At 41.7% G+C, this 22,123-nt stretch overlaps 1 protein-coding gene across 1 annotated transcript in view; it reads left to right on the forward strand.

Moving 5' to 3' along the window:
* Positions 1-2,744: 2,744 nt before the first annotated feature.
* Positions 2,745-22,123, forward strand: part of LOC138969130 (sodium- and chloride-dependent glycine transporter 1-like) — a gene marked incomplete in the record, with an annotated part of 204,892 nt that continues 185,513 nt past the window's right edge. The window contains 1 exon segment of the mRNA XM_070341848.1: positions 2,745-2,902. Coding sequence (XP_070197949.1) covers positions 2,888-2,902 — 15 coding nt within the window.

Raw genomic sequence — 22,123 nt, forward strand, 5'->3', positions numbered from 1 at the left:
TTTCTGTTTTATCTGTCTTTCTGTGTCTGTATTTCTGTCTGTGACTGTGCATATGTGCGCGATTGCGTTAGCGTGCTGGCTATAAATGTTAGTCATACACATTTTCCTTTCGTAACTCACGAAACTTGCGCAATATATACACATACATAAATTGTCTCAGAGGGAAATCCAATGACACACCTGTAATTACGCTGTCAATCTTTTGAAATGACGTGAATTTTGTCCTGTGCTCGAAGACCAATAATTCCACTCTGTCATGATTTTGCGAAATGAGTTTTTTTCCAGCATTGTTCGTTAAGTTTCTTTGAATGTCTCAAACTGTGTTGAAGAACGTTTTATTTTACTATGTTGCGGGGACACACCTTGTTGTTGTCTGTGTAAATACTTAATAATTTGTGAACGATCGTTAATATTTATATACTGATGTTATTTAAAGTGTATCCGGTCTTCTTAAAGCTTCCTGGTTTTGTTGTGGTTGTTTGTCGTTGTTGTTGATTATTCACTAACTGGTTAACACAAGTGTTCCAAGATAGCTAGGGGGTGGGGATAGAATGATATCGCTACGTGTACAGTTACTGCAGCACACTTAAACGCTACGAAGTCAGACGTTTTAAGCCTGAATAAGGACGTTGACACCAACAATACAGAGCCGAATGTCAGGTCGACATAACAAAAGCATATTTTACACGACGAGCAACGCATGTTAGTACAGTGTACCCCCAATTTAAGACCCCTCCCCCCCTCCCCCCCCTCCCCCCTCCCCCCCCTTGTAATCAGAACCCGCCTTCTTACACCCTAGTTGTTCCGGTTTACTTTTCGTTATTTTATGTAATTTTAGCTCCAATTTAGGACTCCCTCACTTTAGAAACATGATATTCTCAGGTGTTTGGGTCTGAAAGAAATGAGGCTTCTGTTGCCGGCCATACTGTAAAAAGTTTCTGTAGTTGCTGTCGGCGAGCAAGGCGTTACAGTACCTTGCGAGAGGACCTGTTGCTATAAGCTGCTCGACTTGTCACAGCTTTACGTTTGCAGCTGTGTTCACTGGAGCGAAACGGCAGCAAGACTTTGAGCCACTACCGTACTGGACCATATAAATGCGCTAAGACAAACACGGTCTTTTGAAGCGTACCAACAAGACTTATCCCTGCTGTTATTGAGGATGTAAACGTCTGAATGTTGGCAAGCGGTGGACATGAAGCCAAAATGTCAATGAGATACAATTCAATGCAATAAGATTAGATAAGAAATCATAATAGACTAGATTTTGTAGATCATTATTTTAAAGTAAATTTGAAGAAAAGTCAATAAGTTTCTTGCAAGAAAGTAAGCATTATCAACAACAAAGTATGTGTTAAATACATGGAAATATAAGAGATACACATATAAAAATTACCATGAACACATAATTTAATTCCTACTCTCGTTTCGTCCCAATGAAGGAAAAATGATTTTAATTACCTAAATATTTAGAACCCAACATTTCAACAAGTCGCGTAACGCAAAATCAAAGCATATTTTTAGTCAATCTCTTTCGGCCTGAAACTAAAAGATCGACACTGAAAACCTAAGATCAGTCATCAACAAAACTATTGAGGCTTTGCTAGCCGAAAACCGAGACGGGTCGACATCATCTCGGCGAAGCATGCGAACATTGGACCTAATTTGCATAACCACATTTCCTCATTTCGGATCACATCTTCAAAATAAACATGACTTATCTATCTTTTTGATTCCGAAAATAATAAAGAATACAATGCAGCTATATCTGAATATGTTTCTGCAATTTAAACTTTATTATGTTTTCAGAACTGTAATGAACAAATTAAATGATCATTTTCTTAAGGTTTCATGCTACAATGTATCTCCATAGTCCGCTCTAAGTAAAAGATTGTTTTATCAAAATGTTAAACAATTTGATTGAAAGATGAAGTCGCCACAGTGCCGCATCAACTTTTGTGAAAAAAGGATATGACGTCATTAAAGCAAGTAATCACAAACATGAGAGAAAAAAATCCTCTTGGGATATCATCTGAAGGAATTAGTATGTCAAGTTTCATGAACATCTATTATTATGGCACACCCGCACATACACGTACCAGGGGCGGATCAGTTCATTTTATGGGGGGGGTTTCCAAAAGTATATTGTGAAGATATGGGTGTGAAGGCGCGAAGCGCCGAGCCGACGGCGCAAAGCGCCTAGCTTGCTAGGGGGGTCCGGGGGCATGCCCCCCCGGAAAATTTTGTAAAAAAGGATGCAAAATGGTGCAATCTGGTGCATTTTGAGGATGATCATTACCAGTTTCAGGCAGCAGATTTTGTCACTGATTAATACCCCAAAAAAACACCATTTAAAAAAAATTTTTTTGGCTGGGGGGGGGTTTCCGGAAACCCCGGAAACCCCCCCCTCGTCCGCCCCTGCGTACACACATACACCACCACACTCGTCTCGTTTCCCGGTCTTTTTGAACACATTTAGTCAAAACTTAACGAAATGATATTAAAACGTGATAGCTCTCGTTTACTTCTCCTGTGCTTTTGTCGTCTGGATGACCTTCCAAAGTACAAAACCGTTTCTTTCAAGTTTGCTGATCATTCTTACAAAAGTACACGAGAAGACGCTAAATGCTCTACGGTATACGGTCTCGGAGACCCTGGCCCTACACGAATGGTTGACAAAGACTTCCCCTGTCGTTTATATTTATTCATGACCTTGGGTCACTGAGATCCCGTATAAAAAAAAGAGGGTGCGCGCGCATCCCTCAGTTGCTTGCGACTACACAGACGGGTTGGGAGAAGTTTTCTCTCGGAATTTAGTTTTTCGTACACAGGAATTTCCCCGGGATTTGGTTTATCGTGCGAAAGTGGTGTGTGTTGACAATTTTTCAACATGGGCGCAGAAGAGGTAGGTGTATTTTCGTATATTGCTTTATTTTTGTTTGAAGATTGTCCAAGTGGTTAAGTTATTTACATTAAAAAAAAAAAGAAGATATGTGTGAGAACAGCATTAACATTTATTCTTTTCTTTCTCACTTATTAATGCATTTACTTGTTCATTTATTTATCTGTCTATATACTTATATATTTTATTATATTTTAATGTGGAATGCACTTGTCACTGAAATGATCATAGGCATGGTAAGCTTATCATGTCTTGCTCTTCGTGGTTGTTGTTCTTTTTTTTCGAACAGGGCGAGGGCGTTAGCGGGGTAAGGTGGGGTGGGGATGGGAGTGAAGCATTTTCTGATTCGGCTTGCATTTAGAATTTAAACAACAATAACAACGACAACAACAACATTATTAACAACAACAACAACAACTACTACTACTACAACAACAACGACAACTACAACGACAACAACAACACCAACGACGACGACGACAACAACAACAACAACAACAACAACAACAACGACAACGACAAAGCATGCACAAATAATTCACTTCAGTTACAAATGTGGATTATTTCACAAGTACTGTCGCTCCACTTTCTCTATGTTATAAATGTTAGCTTGTTTGTTTGTTTGCTTAACGCCCAGCCGACCACGAAGGGCCATATCAGGGCGGTTGTTAGCTTGTGAACTCTTATGAGTTGACTAAACCCAAGACGTGATTCAGTCGCATGTATGAGTGCAATGCAAAGACATAAAATGCAACCAGAACTTGTTGACAGGTGATACAACAGAAGTGTTATTCTCGGTGTCCTTAACTTGTTGACAGGTGATACAACAGAAGTGTTATTCTCGGTGTCCTCCTTTGTGTTGCTTTCGTGTCCCATTTGCAAAGCTTTTTCAGAACTGGTTTCCTGTCCTTGACTAATATTCATGCGCTACAATTAAACTGGCTTCGATCTCCCATTAAAATGAAAACCTACGGACAACGCACTTTTACTTTCTGCGCACCCACACAATGGAATTCTCTCCCCTTTCACATCCGCCACTCTCAGTCACCCCAAGCATTCAAACGAGCACTTAAAACGCACCTCTTCAAGAAATACAACCCCTGATTTTGTTTTCTCAGTCCATCAGTAGGCTACATGTAGTGTATTTGTTGTTTTAGTGATAATGTATATAAACATCTAGGACTGTTTTCAGCATTGTTGATAACATGTTCTGTTTGATTGAGGGTATTCAGCTGGTATTTCCTTGTTTTTTACTACCTATTTTATTCATGTTTTTATTACTTAGTTAGTGGAAGAATCTTTTGTAATGTATGTGTGATGGTGTATGCTTTTAATTAAGCGTTGTTGACTATGAATGTAGATGTAAATGCTTGTATAACTGTGTTTTAATTTTAAATGTGTCAAGCGCAAAGAGCATAATTGTAAAGTTATGATGTTGCGCTATATAAATGCTCATTTATCATTATTATTATTATTAAATAAAATTTGACATATCAAATACAAGGAACGTTTGTGTAGCGCATGTGTCAGACGATTCTTCAGAAATGTTAAATAAGGGGCGTGCGTTCACTTCGTTGAAACCTGCACTATTCAGATGTCTAGATGTCATGATGTGTGTGTGTGTGTGTGTGTGTGTATGTGTGTGTGGGGGGGTGAGTGTGTGTGTGTATGTGTGTGTGTGTGTGAGTGTGTGTGTGTGTGTGTGTGTGTGTGTGTGTACGCGTGTGTGCGTGTGAGTGTGTGCGTGTGTGGCGTATTTGAAAAATCAATGTGCGTACTGTTTCCCTTCTCCTTCTCTCTCTTTGTCTCTCTCTCTTTCTTTGTGTCTCTCTCTCATTTGTCTGTATATATGTATGTCTGTCTGTCTGTCCGTCTGTCCGTCTGTTTGTCTGTCTGTCTCTCTCCCCCTCTTTCTGTCTCTCTGTCTCAATCTCTCTCTCTCGTACTTAATTTTTTTTCTTAATATGTAATCGCTCAAACATAATAACATTTTGAAGGATTTATAATATTGCAGATGCAGCAAGCGATACATGATGACCGCCTGGCGTCAAATTGCCCATAAAATATAGCTTAATGCAAAATAAAATCGTCTCTTGCATACGTGCTGCTTGGTTGTATGTTTAAGCTAAAGATTACCCCATGAATAATGTAGATCACAGTGAAGCTAATTTTTTATCATTTTATGCTGATTGCGTAATCATTGCCAACGACGACACCATTTGTACCTAACACGACATTTTTTTGACGGTTCAATAATTATATCACCTTGAAATAAGGTTCGCTCCAACGGCTCTTGAGATGTTTCATTCAACTCCCCCCTCCCCTCACCCTTCCCCCCCCCCCCCTTCCACAGATCAGAATGTCGTCACTAAAGCGACAGTTATATGACATGAGAGCCTAAGGGAGACCAGCAAGCAGGTAAAGTTGGGCAATAAAAACTCTCCAGCCAGTTCGAAAGTTAAACTGCACGCCCTTTAGGTTGTAAATACAACGTTACGTGTGTGTGTACGAGGGTGTGTGTGTGTGTGTGTGTGTGTGTGTGTGTGTGTGTGTGTGTGTGTGTGTGTACAGTACTGCCTGCTAAGAGCTTCCACACGCAAACACACACACTGTTTGTGTTTGCCCTCCCTCGACGTCAAAGGCAATGAAAAGACCCAGACTGGAAAGTCTTCCAAAGCAAGATCGTTGAATTAAATGTGTAGATCACTTACTTGTACAACGTTTAATGTTCTTTGACGTGGTTTATGAACCATAAAAGCATTAAAGGCCCTTCTTTAACGGTTGCCTAGTGTAGCCGTCCAAAGCAAGTTTCTTAATTAAAACTCTGTAGACCACTGACAAGGCAATGCTTGGTGTTCTTTGACATGCCTTATGACCTATAAACGTTAGGTTCGCTCTTTGAACGTGGCTCTTTTTCTTATATAACCGATGTCTTGCCAAGAGCGTTAAGAAAAAGTAAAGCGGTGTTTATATGACCAGTATATTCACAATTGGTTCTCAGAAATGGATACAAAAGACATTTTTTGTAATTATAGAATGTTTAAAGATAGTTTTGTGTGTGAAGACTACATTAAATCCTTGACGTTCCAAAAAGTCGTTACACTCATGAAATTTAGAACTACAAATAACAACCTGCCAGTACAGAAAGAAAGATACCTTAATATACCTAGAGCGAATCGCATTTGCAGAAAATGTACATCAGAAGATATAGGAGATGAGTATCATTATTTGTTTGTTTGTGACTTTTTCAATGAAAAAAGAGCAGAACTTATTCCACCATTCTACTGGAAAAAACCAAATTCACTTAAATACAAAAAACTGTTTGTATCAAGAAATACGAAATTGTTGACGAAACTCTTGGAATTTATAAAATTAATTAGTAGCAATTTTTCATAGTGCTGGGATTTGTTAACCGTATTTTCGTTTTGTGTCCCCCATTGCCAGGAATCAATGTGTGTGTGTGTGTGTTTGCATTTTCTGTACTATAATATTTTGTGTTCACTGTTTGTGTACTTTTGTTTTCCAAATATTTATTTCATTTTTTCTTTTCTTATCCTCTATTTTTCTTTTTGTTTTCTTTTTTTTCTTTTTTGATCACTTGGTACTTTGTGCATTTTTGAATTTGCGAATATTGTTTATAATGCCCCTGGGTAATGAACAATAAAAACTTGACTTGACTTTAACTTTGACTTGTTAACGGCAACTTTTATGTTGCTCCCTTTTCATGAATTGCTAGATTTAGCATGAGAAGTAGGTCTTCCATAAGCTGTTAAGTTTTAGTACTGCTGTAAAGAAAAAAGCAAACAACGACAACGAATGAGGAAGTAGCAGACCTCTCACGTTTCCTTCGACCACAGACCTTGCCTTCACACCCTTTGTGTGTTTCTTGGAAAAATATAGGTTTGAAGGGTTTTTTCAAACCCCCAACACACACACTCACACACACACACACACGCACGCACGCACGCACGCACGCACGCACACACACACATACACACACACACACACACACACACACACACACACACACACACACACACACATAACAACAACAAGAACCAGTCAAACTGAACAACAAACGACTGTGGTTCTTCTTGGCCGAAAACCAGGACAGGTCATCCAAATATCTGCATACTATAGTCCAAGTCTCGAACACACTTTTGTCCAGTTCACAGAAGGCGTGGAACATTTCGCTGCCGGCTGGAGCCGAGGGAAAGAAAACATGACTAATCCGGATATAAAAACTGAAAGGTTTCGACCAGCTTACGCGCGACCGAAGCGATGTAATTTGTTTTCGGCGTATAATGCAGCCACGTTCTGTGAAAGGCTCAAAAAGGGTGTAACCGTCTTTGGCGCTTTTGTGGGTTCTCTCAGGCTTGTCAGTTTGACTCACATTCTGACGCGTCTTTTCTTAAGAACTCAGCTTTAAGCGCAGTGCGTGAAATGGGTTACTCCACGAATAGCGTTTCAGTTTTTCACAGTCCAGTAATATTTTCAAAAAAAGGATATACGGAGACATATAATAAATGTCTAAAATGATACCTCCAGAGTAGCGTCCCATTTCTCTTTTTTTTTTCTTGAAGGGGAATTATCAACTCTTCTGTCTCTGAAACAGAAAATAGCCGTTTTTGTTCAATGGGTTTAAACTTGACTCTTGTACAACATTTGCATCCTCCAAACTTGAAAGTTTGTTCAACAGAGTAGCGTTGCTGAAGGGCTTGTATTGTAACAAGTTTCCAATGCAGGTGTTAAACGGGGAATAGTTATAACATTTAACGGGGAATAGTTATAAAATACACTTGTGGTTGCCGTGATTGGCCAACTGGGCACTTGGTTGTTTGGGCGTAAACAAGGCACGTATCAACCAACCAAGAATTCCATATTAACCGTGTATTTGTACATACTGCATACACTTCAATTGAAGCAGTCCACAAGATTTTGCTTTCGCAATGAAGCGGAACACCATTGAACCGAGGCATTTCTTCTTAACTGACTTTGAATTAAAGTATAGTAGATAACATCAAAGGCACATACCTTAATCCACAGAACACACCCATTCTCCGCATCGACCCCCCCCCCCCCCCCCCCCCCGCCCGCTTACCTACTCCTATTTGTTCGTTGAAAGTAAAAGTAAATTTTAAGGGGCTTATTGTCCGTCAGGTCTTAATTGCCTATATTGGACATGAATTGGTTTATACGATTCGAGTTTTTACGCCCTCACGTGTTTGCGTGTTTAGGTGGTATCAGCCATCTGCACGTATGGTAGAATGACCAAGATCTTTAACGTGCCATTGTGGTGACACGGGGGTGGGAGATGGATACCGTCTCTGGGTCTGCACATAAAGTTGACCCGTGTCCGTCCTGGCCCGGATTCGAACCAGCGACCTTTCGATCACAAGTCCAGCGTTGAAAGTCGGTTACGCCTGGGGCCCCGCTTTGAAAATTCATTTTCTAGTGTCACCGCGTCTATGTTTATTTCACCTGAGCGAGCGGAGGAAAAAGAAAATGTACGTTCTTTCCCACTCCTGAATTATCGTGTCAAGCCGCACCGAGAGAGTTTCATAAGTAGAGGTTACACGCCGAGTCTCAGTGATTATTAAAAATAATGGTCGAAGTTAGCGGATCATGAAAAATGCGAGCTTTAGCGAGCTTTTTCATGACCGCGAACTGAGACCATTATTTTTTATAATCACTGAGACGAGGTGTGTAACCTCTTTATTCCTCCTTTCTTCAGTTATTCAAAGAAAAGAGGAGGTTTTTTGCGAAAGTTTGATCGAATCCTATTCTCTCAACCAGTCAACCTGCGCAGGCGATCGATTAATGCGCGGTTGTATAGTTCCGTGCAAATCATTCCATTCTGTTTACACTTCTTGTCAGTTTTCCTATTTTGGACTAAAATCAAGTACACAGATATGCTGTTATTCTGCTGTGGCGGCAAAGGCAGATATTGTGTGTTCTGTATATGTTTTGGTATCGCTTAGGATAATGTTCTTTCGTCAAATGGGACTAGCAGACGAACTTTTGCACCCGTGTTCCAACGTTAAAAACTGTATGAAGTTCAGTTTTCTGGGGAAAATAGTGTATGAAACCGCTTTATGTTGTTTAAATTGATGAGATGTGTGCATTTGGTTGCGTGTGATCTGTTTATTAAATGAAATATTGTTGAAAACTGACCGTCGGATTGCAGTCTGTTGTCGAAGAAACTGAGTGAAAAGAAGGGGAACTACTCTTGTCGCTAGACAAAGTATGAGTTACTTGCCTTGCGGGAAATTGCTTGTGATGAACGTTTGAGCACGGCAAATCTAGATTCAGAAAACAACCGAACTCATGGATTTTATATGAAGATTCATGTGTTCAGGCCTGTAGTTGTTAATTTAAATGCGGTATGTTTGTATTGTTTGCTCCAGAGATGTATACTTCGTACGTTAGAGCGTTCGGAACTTTTCAGTCGCAAAAAGTAGTACCGAAACAGAACAACTTCTCAACCCATTGCACTATCGAGGATTCAGGCTGTTGCTGGGTCGTTATTTGTTTGGTTGCTGGGTCATTATCGAAAAATAACTACCCCTACAAGTTTACAGAGGTAAAGAAGCAGAGGGGGGAATAATGGCTATTTTTCCCCTTTGTTGACGCCGTGAGGGTGTTTATCTTTGGACAAAAACAGGACACAGTTCCCATCCCGCCGTCAGGGTGTTAATTAGAGTGCCTGGACTTTGCTGCTGACCCTTGGGTTTACCTCCCCTTTTCTGACCCTTCCACTCGCAGACTTACAAGAACTGTAACAGGACCGTGCTCATACCATAGTGCTTCCGTGACGTGTGTATAATCACTGTGACCCTGAACTAGATCTGCTATTTTAGTTCCTGTTCACACCAAACGAGACAATTCTATGTTTGTCAAGTAGTCGTTGTTGGTGCTGTTTTGTTGGTGCTGTTTCGTTGGTGCTGGGTTGTGTTAAGGCAATATGCACAGTACCTGTTTCTGTATAATGCTAGTTGTGCAATTGATACTGTCATTTTAGTTCCTTTTTTTAATTCATTTGCTAAAAAAAAAAAAAAGAAAGTTAAACACTGCACTCACATGTGAACAAAGACGATACAGTGATGTTTCGACCCCCAAGGTTTCTTCAGGCACATGAACAAAGCAACAACAACAACAACAACAAAAGCAAACAACAAAAGTTCATGAGTATAGTAAGTTGACGTTCATGTAATCAGGGGTGGGGGCGTGCGTGCGGGCCTGCAGGTCTGCGTCCGTGCCTGCGTGCCTGTGTGTGTGTGTGTGTGGGTGTGTGTTTCTCCCTCGGTACGTGTGACTGGATATTGTTGTTTGTTTTTTTAGCTCGCGCGAGCATTTGTATGTCAATGTTTATATCTGTTTGCGGATTTCCCAATCGGAACGAAACAATCACCAATTCCAAACTAGGAACAGTAACTTTCAAATAAAAGTCTCTTAATCATTGCCCTTTTGTCCCCGGATCCCGCGAAGCAGGTCAGATCACTCCGGCCACTACTAGCCTACACAGCTCCTAAAACCACAAGCACGCAGACACCGCTTGCCTGCCGTTTAATTTTTAATAAATATATTAATGTCCTACAGGCACGTATGTTTAGCCTTTTAAGGACATGATCTGGGTTATACGCTAAAACTGCCTGCCGTAAGACTGAAGAAGACATTAATTGGAGCAATGACAAGCTGAAAGACAGACAGACAAAGGTGTATGTCAGGAGAGTAGCCGAGCGGTGGGGGGGGGGGGGGGTTGTTGTGGGTAGGAAGGGTGGAGGGGGGCGTTGTGGGTTGTGGTAGGGGGAAGGGGGAGGCAGGTAAATACGAGAAGAAGATGTGAAGGAGCGAGCGAGGGGGGGCAGGTGGGAGGGTTGGGGGGGGGGGGGGGGGTGGAGGCGGAAATACAGGTAAATACGAGGAGAAGATGTGAGTTATCGAGCAGGAAGTTGGGGGGGGGGGGGGTGCGGAGAGACGGGTAAATACAAAGAGAAGATGGAAGCAGCTAGCGGGGGATGTGGGGGAGGGCGAGACAGGTAAATACGCGGAGAAAATGTGAAGGAGCAAGCGGGGAGGGGGGGGGGGTGTGGGTGGGTGGGAGGGGGGCGGTGAGACAGGTATATACTTGGAGAAGATTTTGAGGAGCGAGTGGGTAAGGTCTCCGGAAAACACGGAAATAAAGTAAAGTGGCAAAGATTCACAGGTACACAGAGAGAGGGAAAGGCGCAGAAAGCTAACCGTTTTAATTAAGGAAGCCTGCTTGAACGACACATTGCAGCGTGGATGAAATTCGGACATCCAAGGACAATAAAAATAGGAAAGAGTTAAAGAAAGCTAACATAAAGAGAACAAGCTGACGGGGCGCTTAATGCTATCGTAAGCCTTACAAAAATCTATGTAGGCTACATACAGTTTGGCCATTTTGTGAAAATTGTTTCTGGACGCAAGCGTAAAGGGTAAACACATGATCAATAGTTGAGTAATTCCTCCGGAAACCAGCCTGGCTTTCATCTAAAATGTTATTATTTTCTGACCACACAGACAGGCGGTCGTTCAGAACAGACATACACATTTTGCTCATCGTACTGGTGAGGGAATTTCCTCTGTAATTATCAGGGTTATCACAGTCTCCTTTTTTATGTAACAGCACAATAATGGCCTTGGACCACTCTCTTTGGTACACCCCCTTCTCGAGAATGTTGTTGAACAATTTAACTAAAAAAGGTAAAATAAGACTTTCAGACACTTTCAACATTTCATTCAACACACCATCAAACCCTGCCGCTTTACCATTTTTCAAATTTCTGACTGCTTTACTAATTTCAATTTCAGTTATTTCACTGTCAAGAATTTCGTCACTGATACCTGTATCAGGCAACTGGTCGTCTTTGGGTTCACCTTCAACTGTATCGGTGTTTAAAACATCCTTAAAATGTTCGTACCAGGCCTCTTTTGGTACGGAGTTAGAGTGCACCTCTTTTCTATTACATTTCCTTATTTCCTTCCAAAATTCCGTTGGTTTATCAGCAGAGATCAATAAGTTATGAACTTGTTTTAACCTGTACTCTGTTCGCTTTGTTCGAAGAAGATATTTATACTCCTTCCTGACTTCAGCGTACTTTTGCTTTGCTATCTCTTTTTCTTCTTTATCTTCTGTTTTAATTCTTTGGTAACTTCTCAGCAACCGTCTCGCAGATCGCTTCTTTTCCAAACACTCAATATCAAACCATGAGGACGCACTTCTACCTTCAGCGGCACCTCCGACTTTTTTGGTCATGCACTTTGCCGACTGTAACATTGCTTTGTTAAAAATCTCCAGAGAGAGAGAGAGAGAGAGAGAGAGAGAGAGAGAGAGAGAGAGAGAGAGAGAGAGAGAGAGAGAGAGAGAGAGAGAGAGAGAGAGAGAGAGAGAGAGAGAGAGAGAGAGAGAGAGAGAGCGAGAGAGAGAGAATTGAATTGAATTGAATTGAATTAAATTGAACTTTATTTATCGAGGGTGACAGAATAAGCAATGTATACATGCTTTTTTCATCCGGCCCTCGCCCATTGAGGGTAACTCGATTAATAACAAGAAGAAATAGAAGTTAAGTTAATTACAATCCAATTTACATAATTAACATGTCAAACAATTAAAAAGACATTTCAAAATGCATTATAAATATCAAGCAATGATAAAATATTATCACAGAATTATTTACTTGTTTCCAAGAGAAACAGCATGTAGAGTGTAGAGTTCCTTGAATGAAGTGTCACTGACTTGCATCTTAATTATATCAGAGAGAGAGAGAGAGAGAGAGAGAGAGAGAGAGAGAGAGAGAGAGAGAGAGAGAGAGAGAGAGAGAGAGAGAGAGAGAGAGAGAGAGAGAGAGAGGGAGGGAGAGAGAGAGAGAAATGGAGAGAGAGAGAAATAGAGAGAGACAGAGAGAGGGAGAGAGAGAGAGAGAGAGGGAGAGAGAGAGATAGAGGGAGAGAGAGAGAGAGAGACAGACAGACAGACCAACAGACAGACAGACAGACATACTGACAGGCAGGCAGGCAGGCAGACAGATCGACCAATAATGACAGATATATGTACTGTTATTCGTGCTCGTGTGTCCCCGAAGGCAACAACTATTCAGCCATCCTTGTCACCGTTACAAGTCAAGCATGTCCTGGCGTGTCAGTCTTGTCTGGGTCATCTTGACCAACGTACCTGTACGTGTAAGACCCCGGGTCCTTGTTGCCTAACCTGTAGTTTACAGGACAGTGGCATTTTTCAGACCATCATCAATCTTGAACATCCTTAAACGAAATTAAATGTACAGGCCATATGAACAGAAAATCTGAGACGAAAAAAACCAGAGTCGGGGGATGGAGGGGGTGGGGGGATGAGGGGGGAGGGGATGGACAGGAACAATGGGAGGGGGAGTCTACGTTTCAATTATTACCTTGCTTCTACACAAAGTCTTGGCTGGAAAGCTGGATTGCATATGAAAACTGAACTTAAATCCATGCAGTGATCGTGTATGCCTAGTTCACGTTTTGCAATCTACGGGATCATTTTTCGTTCAGCGTTTGGGTAAACAGTGAACGTCGAATATTAGTGTCACTTTACACACTTTATTACAAGCCTAACATCTTAATCGTCAATGCGTGTTAAAAAAATCAGAAGTACAATCGCAATTTGCAATTATAATTGAAATTGAAATCTTCCTGTATTACATACCTTCCTTGTCCGTTGAAAAGTAGGCTATGCTAATCTTATGCAGAAACGCACACTTTATAAACTTGAATAATACACACGCAATTCAAAATGTTAGTACCGTTACACATATTGACAAAAAGTGAAGAAGATTTGCAAACCCATCTCAGTTCAATGAAGCATAAACAATTATTTAAAAAAATAAACAAACAAAACTGAGATTGATTTTGCTCGTGCAGTTGCTTCATTTGATCCACACAAGCTGTGTTTGCTTTGAACATGGCTCCTCTTTTTTCCGACCTTCGTTCAAAATGTGTGCAGTCCACACCATTTGCACTCACAGAGTAGAGGTGGGATGTGTTTGCAAATGTACTTAGTGGTTTGTTTGGCATCGAGTTCGGATTGAGCATTGCCTGGTTAGCACTTCTCACCTGCGGTAGGCTGAAGAATTGCCTACTGACTGCACTACCCCTAGACTGCATTATTCATTCGCGTTTTACGCAAACATTCGGCGTATTCTGTTTCAGACTCTACTATTTTTGTTTAAAGTGTTTGCTTTGGGGTTAAAAGAACACATTGGTGTACCAATGACGCCTTAAAAACAGCTGTCCCATTTACGTCTATCTGTCACTGTTTCTCTGTGTGTGTGTCTCTCTCTGCCTGTCTGTGTGTGTGTGTGTCTGTGTGTGTGTGTGTGTGTGTGTGTGTCTGTGTGTCTGTGTGTGTGTGTATGTGTATCTGTCTGTCTGTCTGTCTGTCTGCCTGTCTCTGTGTGCATGTCTCTCTCTCTCTCTCTCTCTCTCTCTCTCTCTCTCTCTCTCTCTCTCTTTCTCTCTTGCTTTGTCTCTCTCTCATCTTTCTCCGGTGGTACAAACACCAACATACGCACCCTCTAACTCTCTGTTTCCCTAACACACACACTCATACACCGATACACACTAACAGACACAGACATATAACTAGATAGACACAGTCACAAACACACAGATAGACACACAGACAGACAAACGCTCAGCTACATACCCACACGCACAACCACGCACGGCCCCCACACACGCACCCGTACCCCAACACACACACACACACACACACACACACACACACACACACACACACACACATAATGTTGGCTCTTTTGCAAAGCGTTGGTGTTTGCACAAAGCCTCAATACCCCACCAATCAAGGACCGAAAGCAAAACATTGTGACACAGATCTTGCTTTAACCACGAATCATTCACAGAATGACATGAAGCATACATTTAATGCATTCAATGTTCAAGTCCCCATCAATCTGTTTCTGACATTAGGAAGCTCTTCTGTGCCGTACACACACTGCCCCCCCCCCCCCCCCCCCCTTCCTTCTTCACATAACAGTTTTTAAATGTGGTTTTTTCATGAGGGAAAGGACACTTTGATATATCGAAACGCCTACGTAAGTTGGGTTGTAAAGGTTTCATTTTATTGCTTCTTTTGCAATTCCCCCCAAACACACTTTTGTCAACATGAACTTCTTTTCATTTGTCCATAATAGTGTGGGACCGTTGTATAATACAGGGACAGCAATCGGCCTCCTTTAAAAAAAAATCTCGGGATATGTCCAACTGTACTCACAGACCCACTCTCGAAACTGTATACATCGAGGAGTTTCCAAAATTGTAGCATTGAGCAAGTCAGGTTAATGTCTGGCACATTCGTGGGTGCAGAGGTTTCAATCTGTCTGTTTGTCTGTTTGTTTGTCTTTCTTTCCGCATTTAGATCTCTAGTGTTTATTGGTTGATTGAGGTGAAATTTGGCGTGTAGCTCGGAAGTGAGGTACATACGGTCGTAACAAAGAATTATCTTCCTACCTGTAGCGAAAGACAAGATATATACGACACGGTCTACTATGTAATGTGTGTTAAAACTGGCCCATCCGGAGCGCAACATTTGGCAAAACGCAGAAAGTCATTTTTTGTCAAAAAAAGAAGATTTGTATGGATTTATACAGAAATAAATGCCGTCGCATACTTGCAGTAAAGCTTTAATCTAAAATGATGTTGCTTTACTCTGTCTGTCTGTTTGTTTGTTCTCAAAACGTGATTTTGGTCTTGCTGTGTTTTGCCGAATCGCGCCTCTACACGGCTATGACTCTCCACGCGATTTTTTGTTTGTTTGTTTGTTTGCTTAACGCCCAGCCGACCACGAAGGGCCATATCAGGGCGGTACTGCTTTGACATATAACGTGCGCCACACACAAGACAGAAGTCGCAGCACAGGCTTCATGTCTCACCCAGTCACATTACATTCTGACACCGGACCAACCAGTCCTAGCACTAACCCCATAATGCCAGACGCCAGGCGGAGCAGCCACTAGATTGCCAATTTTAAAGTCTTAGGTATGACCCGGCCGGGGTTCGAACCCACGACCTCCCGATCACGGTGCGGACGCCTTAGGCCAAAAAAAAAATTGTCTGTTTCTGGTCACCCGACCGACCCTAAATTTCGGCGCCGACCCTAAACTTTTTTTTTCCAAACTCCAAAATTTTTTTATTTTTTTTGGTGGTAAAGGACAGGGTGAGAAAATGAACAACAAAAACGTGTGAAAACGAAAGTCCGCTGACGATTTGTAAATGTGTTGAGTGTCTTGTCTCTATGTATAGTGAATCCAGTCTCTTTGCGCGATTTTTAAAGTTAGTTTTATTGGTCTACATTTGGGGTTAAAAAAAAAAAAAAAAAAAAAAAAAAAAATCCCGACCTACCGACCCTATTTTTTTTAGCCATGTTACCAGAAACAGACAATTTTTTTTTTTTGGCCTTACCACTAGGCCAACCGTGCCGGTCCTCCACGCGATGCCTCAGTATTTGGGGGAATAAGATGGACAGTAAGTCACTTGGTGAAGGAACACACGCATGTCTCTACTACAGTTACAACCGAAAATGTCAACAAAGCAAAGTTCGCAGCGTTTCTTAATCACCCAAATGTTGCTTTAATATTTTCCTAAGCCATAGTCTGTGTGCCCCTCTCTTGGCTTTTCAGTTTGTGGGTTTTAATTTGCGATTGCTTGCACCTCTCTTGACCTCCCATATATCCTCTCTGTCTGTGTCTGGTGTAATTACTTTCTCACTATAGGGTCTAGTTTCTGTTATCACAAACCAAAATTGGAATTATACTACACGAGGAAAAGGGATGTCTTGACCCCCTTTAAGGTCAGCACTTGCTTTAACTGGAATAACAAGGCGCGATTCATTTGCTATCAAAAGATGTGCATGTACTCTCTCTCGATCGTAAACAGGCTTGTGCAAAGTGGGTGAGTAATACAAAACTGTGAAGACATTTATTTTTTAGAGCGTCAAGTTAAAGCGTATTTCCTTACACCTTCACACTATTTTCACAGACACAAAGTCGTCACAGTGCCGTGTGACGGGCGCAGTGGCGAAGTGGTAAGACGTCGGCCTCCTAATCGGGAGGTCGTGAGTTCGAATCCCGGTCGCAGCCGCCTGGTGGAGTGGAGATTGTTTCGATCTCCCAGGTCAACTTATGTGCAGGCCTGCTAGTGACTTAACCCCCTTCGTGCGTACACGCAAGCACAAGACCAAGTGCGCACGGAAAAGATCCTGTAATCCATGTCAGAGTTCGTTGGGTTATAGAAACACGAAAATACCCAGCATGCCTCCCCCGAAATCGGCGTATGCTGCCTGAATGGCGGGGTAAAAACGGTCATACACGTAAAAATCCACTCGTGCTAAAAACATGGGTGAACGAAGAAGAAGAAAGTCACAGTGCCGCTCCGGTGAACGTGAGAAGGCAGGAGGGTGAGAACGTGTGCGAGGAAGATGTGTTATAATCGGGGGCGGAGGGAGTGAGATGGGGTTGGGAGGATTGTCCTCCGCACAAGAGCGACTACTCTCTGTGTCGTGGAAGGGAAGAATTTAAGGGGTCATGGCTTGTTTACGTAGACGTACGGCAGGGCTCCCACACACGTGACTGAACAGAAATGCTGACGTCATTGCAACAGTATGGAGATAAAGACGTTGTTTTCATTGTCGATGGAAAATATGGTGTTCGACTTTTTATCTATGACTGATGTTTGAATAATGCTAGGGGCGGCTTGGTATTCATTGGTCCCACTTTTCACCCTGAGCTTTGTACGTTTAATCTCTCCACGGGCTGGTGATTTTGGGATGGTGCGATAATGCGTTCTTTCCCCCTCGGCCTCCTCCTCCTCCTCCTCCTCCTCCTCCTCCTCCTCCTCCTCCTCCTCCTCCAACTATTACGCCTCCTCCTCCTCCTCCGTCTGCTTGTCTGCTTGGTTTAAACAAGTTATAGAAGACCTGACAAGGACATTGTCACATGCGTGGCGAAATAACGCATACACATCCTTGTTACTATGTCTGTCTGTCTGTCTGTCTGTCTGTCTGTCTGTCTGTCTGTCTGTCTGTCTGTCTGTCTGTCTGTCTGTCTGTCTGTCTGCTTGTCTGTTTGTCTGTTTGTCAATCTCTTTCAATCTCTCTTGCAAACCCACCTACCCATCCACCCCCCCCCCCCATCACACACACACACACACCACAACTAAATCACACACACACACACACACACACACACACATTCACACATTTACACACGCACACACACAAACTCATACGTCACGCACGCACACACACAAACACATACATACACACATAGCATTATGAACATCAACCATAATGAATAAATCGGCAAAAACAACTATTGTGGTTAAAAAAAAAAGAGTAGCTTTTTGAAATTCTGGAGAGGGGAGAGGGAGAGAGAGGCAGACATATATATATATATATATACACATATAAAACATCATAAATAGTGAAAGAAACAATTGAAAGTCAGCAGAGACTTTCTTCCGAGATTTGTTAAAATCTCTTAGTAGAGAAAGAGAGAGAAATAAGTATCCCTTCACAGACAGCCTATTGGGAGCATCAGACCCTCCTCAAGGGGGACCGAGATTTACAAAGCAAAGTCCCTTTGTGGGGGACGTATCACAAATATATAAAAAGACCACACGAAAAAAGATTTGTGCCCTATAAGGAATAAATTCCATCTCACACGGCTGAAATTAATATGCAAAGCGCTTAGAGAACGTCAAGCGCTATAGAAATCTCCCATATAAATAACAAAAATAAAAAAATAAATCAATCAATCAATCAATTATATCGCGCGTATTCCGTGGGTACAGTTCTAAGCGCAGGGATTTTTTTTATTTTTTTATTTTTTTTATGCAATTTATATCGCGCACATATTCAAGGCGCAGGGATTTATTTATGCCGTGTGAGATGGAATTGTTTTACACATTACATCACGCATTCACATCGGCCAGCAGATCGCAACCATTTCGGCGCATATCCTACTTTTCACGGAAAACACGAGAAGAACGCATATCACATGTAACAACAACATACACTGACATGGACAGCTCAGGTTTTTAAAAATTCCGCCTTTGAGCTTTTTTTCCTGATAGCTTTGTTCACATTCGTTTCGCCGGTCAACTGCATTTCACACTAAGAACGGACACTTTCATCTCTTTTTCCTTCTTGACCCTACATCACGCTGTGATGGATCCTATGCTTGGAAGGAATCCATACAAACAGGTTGGATTTGTTCATTTTCTCTTTTTCTAGGCGTCAAGAGAGGACAGAGAAAGTTTGCGTTTCGGTCACTCCGTGTGTGTGTGTGTGCGTGTGTGTGTGTGTGAGTGTGTGTGTGTGTGTGTGTGTGAGACAGAGAGTGTGTGTGTGTGTGTGTGAGACAGAGAGTGTGTGTGTGTGTGTGTGTGTGTGTGTGTGTGTGTGAGAGAGAGAGAGAGAGAGTGTGTGTGTGTGTGCGTGTGTGTGTGTGTGTGTGTGTGTGTGTGTCCACATGTAGGCTATGTTGTTCTTTTGTACACATCGCACCCTCTTATTCTGAGGCAGAGCTCAATAATACATGCTTTAGCCAAAGAAAGCAGGGCACGTCTTAGTAAGCAAGAGTTTGAAGGAAAAACACCATCAAAAGCGGTACGATCATTCATTTGAGTCGCGAGTCGTTGTCAAGCACCAATAACATGTGGGGGTTTTTTTTTTTTTTTTTTGGGGGGGGGGGGGGGGGCGGTTACATGAATATGTCAAAGGAAAAAGAATATGACAGATATTGGCTTCAATTGTCATGTGAGGCTATTGGGGACATTGTGCCTTGTACATAGAGCTGAATCTGGGTGCGGCTTCTAAAACCATTTCTTTGCCCTGGTTGTCAGTCAATCTGTCAAATGTTCGCGCAGAATTGCAGAGGGATGTCAGACATAATGACGTAAATACGGGTTTGGTGGAGGTAATGAATGTGTCACTAGCTCACCTGCGCAATACATTCTTTTCCAACGTATTGTTTCGCGCTTTTTTTTTTTTTTTTTTAGCGCTACCCCATCAACAACGAACAACTTCACCGTCTCACTGATAAAGTTTCAAACAGTCGCTTCTCTTTCAGTATGTAACATAACGTCCACGGAGTTAATTCGGGACTGTGCCAAAATAGATTGGGAAAAATACAAGGGGAAAAACGACAAAAAGTCGCAACAATAACAACCACCACCACCTCAACAACAACAACAACAACAACAAATCAAAAGAACAACAAAAAAACAAAAAAACACACACAAACATTTATAAACGCTTACATCAACTAGATCCTATCGTAGATTTTACTGAAAAAAAATGTTGTTTAAAGGCATGTTTTTCTCATATTTTGAAGTATGTAACGGGGGCTTCCATTGTTGTGTGACCACTGGCACTGAAGCTGAAGTCTGTAATGAATATGTATCAAGGTTTCAATAACTAGTCTTTCTTTAACCGTCCCATAAACACGTTCTTCGCAAAGACTGAGTATGTATGGCAAAATGTATGGCAAAAATGTATGGCAAAAAAACGCTAAAAAAGAGATCAGGACGGCAAAGGACCCGACCAGAATGGCATCGTCGCGTACTTGTGCAAAAGAAGTTTTTGAGCAGCAGCGCCCGAGCACAGTAAAGACAACGTTTTGTTTTGCTTTCTGGGTGTGACAGAAAGAATCATACAAGGAAGAAAACGTTTTGTTTTGCTTTCTGGGTGTGACAGAAAGAATCATACAAGGAAGAAAACGTTTTGTTGTGCTTTCTGGGTGTGACAGAAAGAATCATACAAGGAAGAAAACGTTTTGTTTTGCTTTCTGGGTGTGACAGAAAGAATCATACAGGGAAGAAAACGTTTTGTTTTGCTTTCTGGGTGTGACAGAAAGAATCATACAAGGAAGAAAACGTGGAGAAAACGTGACGAAAACCTCTTTTACAGCACATTTCACAACCCTTTTTCTAATGTTTTGTTCAGCGGTGCGGTTCGCGATATAACCTTGAACGGTTGAAAACGACGTTAAACACCAAAGAAAGAAAGAAAGAAAGAAAGCGGTGCGGTACATACGTTGATTGCCCAAAAAGCCGTGTTCGTAAGGAATGGATGGCATAGGTTTTGATGTGTTGTTATTAAAAGCGAAAAATTCTGATATAGAGAGAGTGTGTGTGTGTGTGTGTGTGTGTGTGTGTGTGTGTGTGTGTGTGTGTGTGTGTGTGTGTGTGTGTGTGTGTGTGTGTGTGTGTGTGTGCGTGCGTGCAGGCGTGTGTGCGTGCAGGCGTGAGTGCGTACATGCGTGCGTGCGTGTGTGTGTGTGTGTGTTTTTTAGCAGGCGGGTGGTTAAGGTGCGTACTTTTGCGATTTTAAAGTAATCCACTCTCAAACACATTTTATCATTCTTTACTTCATGAACAATTTTACAACATTTCCACGTTAAGTTCCGGAATCATAAAGCTTCACGAGCAATGAACAGAACGAACATTCTAATTCATTCGTTACATGCACTTTGTCTGAAAGTTGTCTTAACTAGTCCTCATTTCTGTAATGATTTCTCTTTCCTCTCCCTATCTTGAGTTCGTTTCTCATAACTCTTTGTATTTCTGTCCAAAGCAAAGACCTTTAAGGCGACGTACTTGTGAATGTTGCGTTTTGTTTGAAATCAAACCTTACATAAACATACCTTTTTGTTCGTTTTTATTTAAAATTTATATTCTTAATCAGTCTACTTTAGTGTTGGGAATCGAACCTAATAAATAAGCCCGTTCCAGTGGTGAGAATGAACTCCACTAATCTTGCAATACTTTGCAGTCACACCATGCACTTTTACAGGCGTTGTAAAATTCGCAACTAGTTGACAACCCTACTTGTTATTCGGTCATTAGGGTGCGAGAATCCTGACCTGTGTATAATTGTTCGTGCGAGGGCGTAATTAGAGTCGGCTAATCGTATGCTTTACCAGGCCTCATGCGTGTTTGAGCCGCTGTTTGGAATCTCTGTTTACTAAACAGGTTCAACCAGCCATATTTCATGCAACAAGGACGCGTCTTAGATTGCGTTACATAACTTGTTGTACATTAATGAGTCTTCATTCGCGATTGGAAAACAATGCGTGCTGATGTAGGCAGTTGTTTGTAAATGATGTGGGTTTTTTTGTTTGACCAGGCGTGTGCACTGAAACT

The sequence above is a fragment of the Littorina saxatilis genome, linkage group LG6 (genome assembly GCF_037325665.1).
Source record: "Littorina saxatilis isolate snail1 linkage group LG6, US_GU_Lsax_2.0, whole genome shotgun sequence".
Lineage (NCBI taxonomy): Eukaryota > Metazoa > Mollusca > Gastropoda > Littorinimorpha > Littorinidae > Littorina > Littorina saxatilis.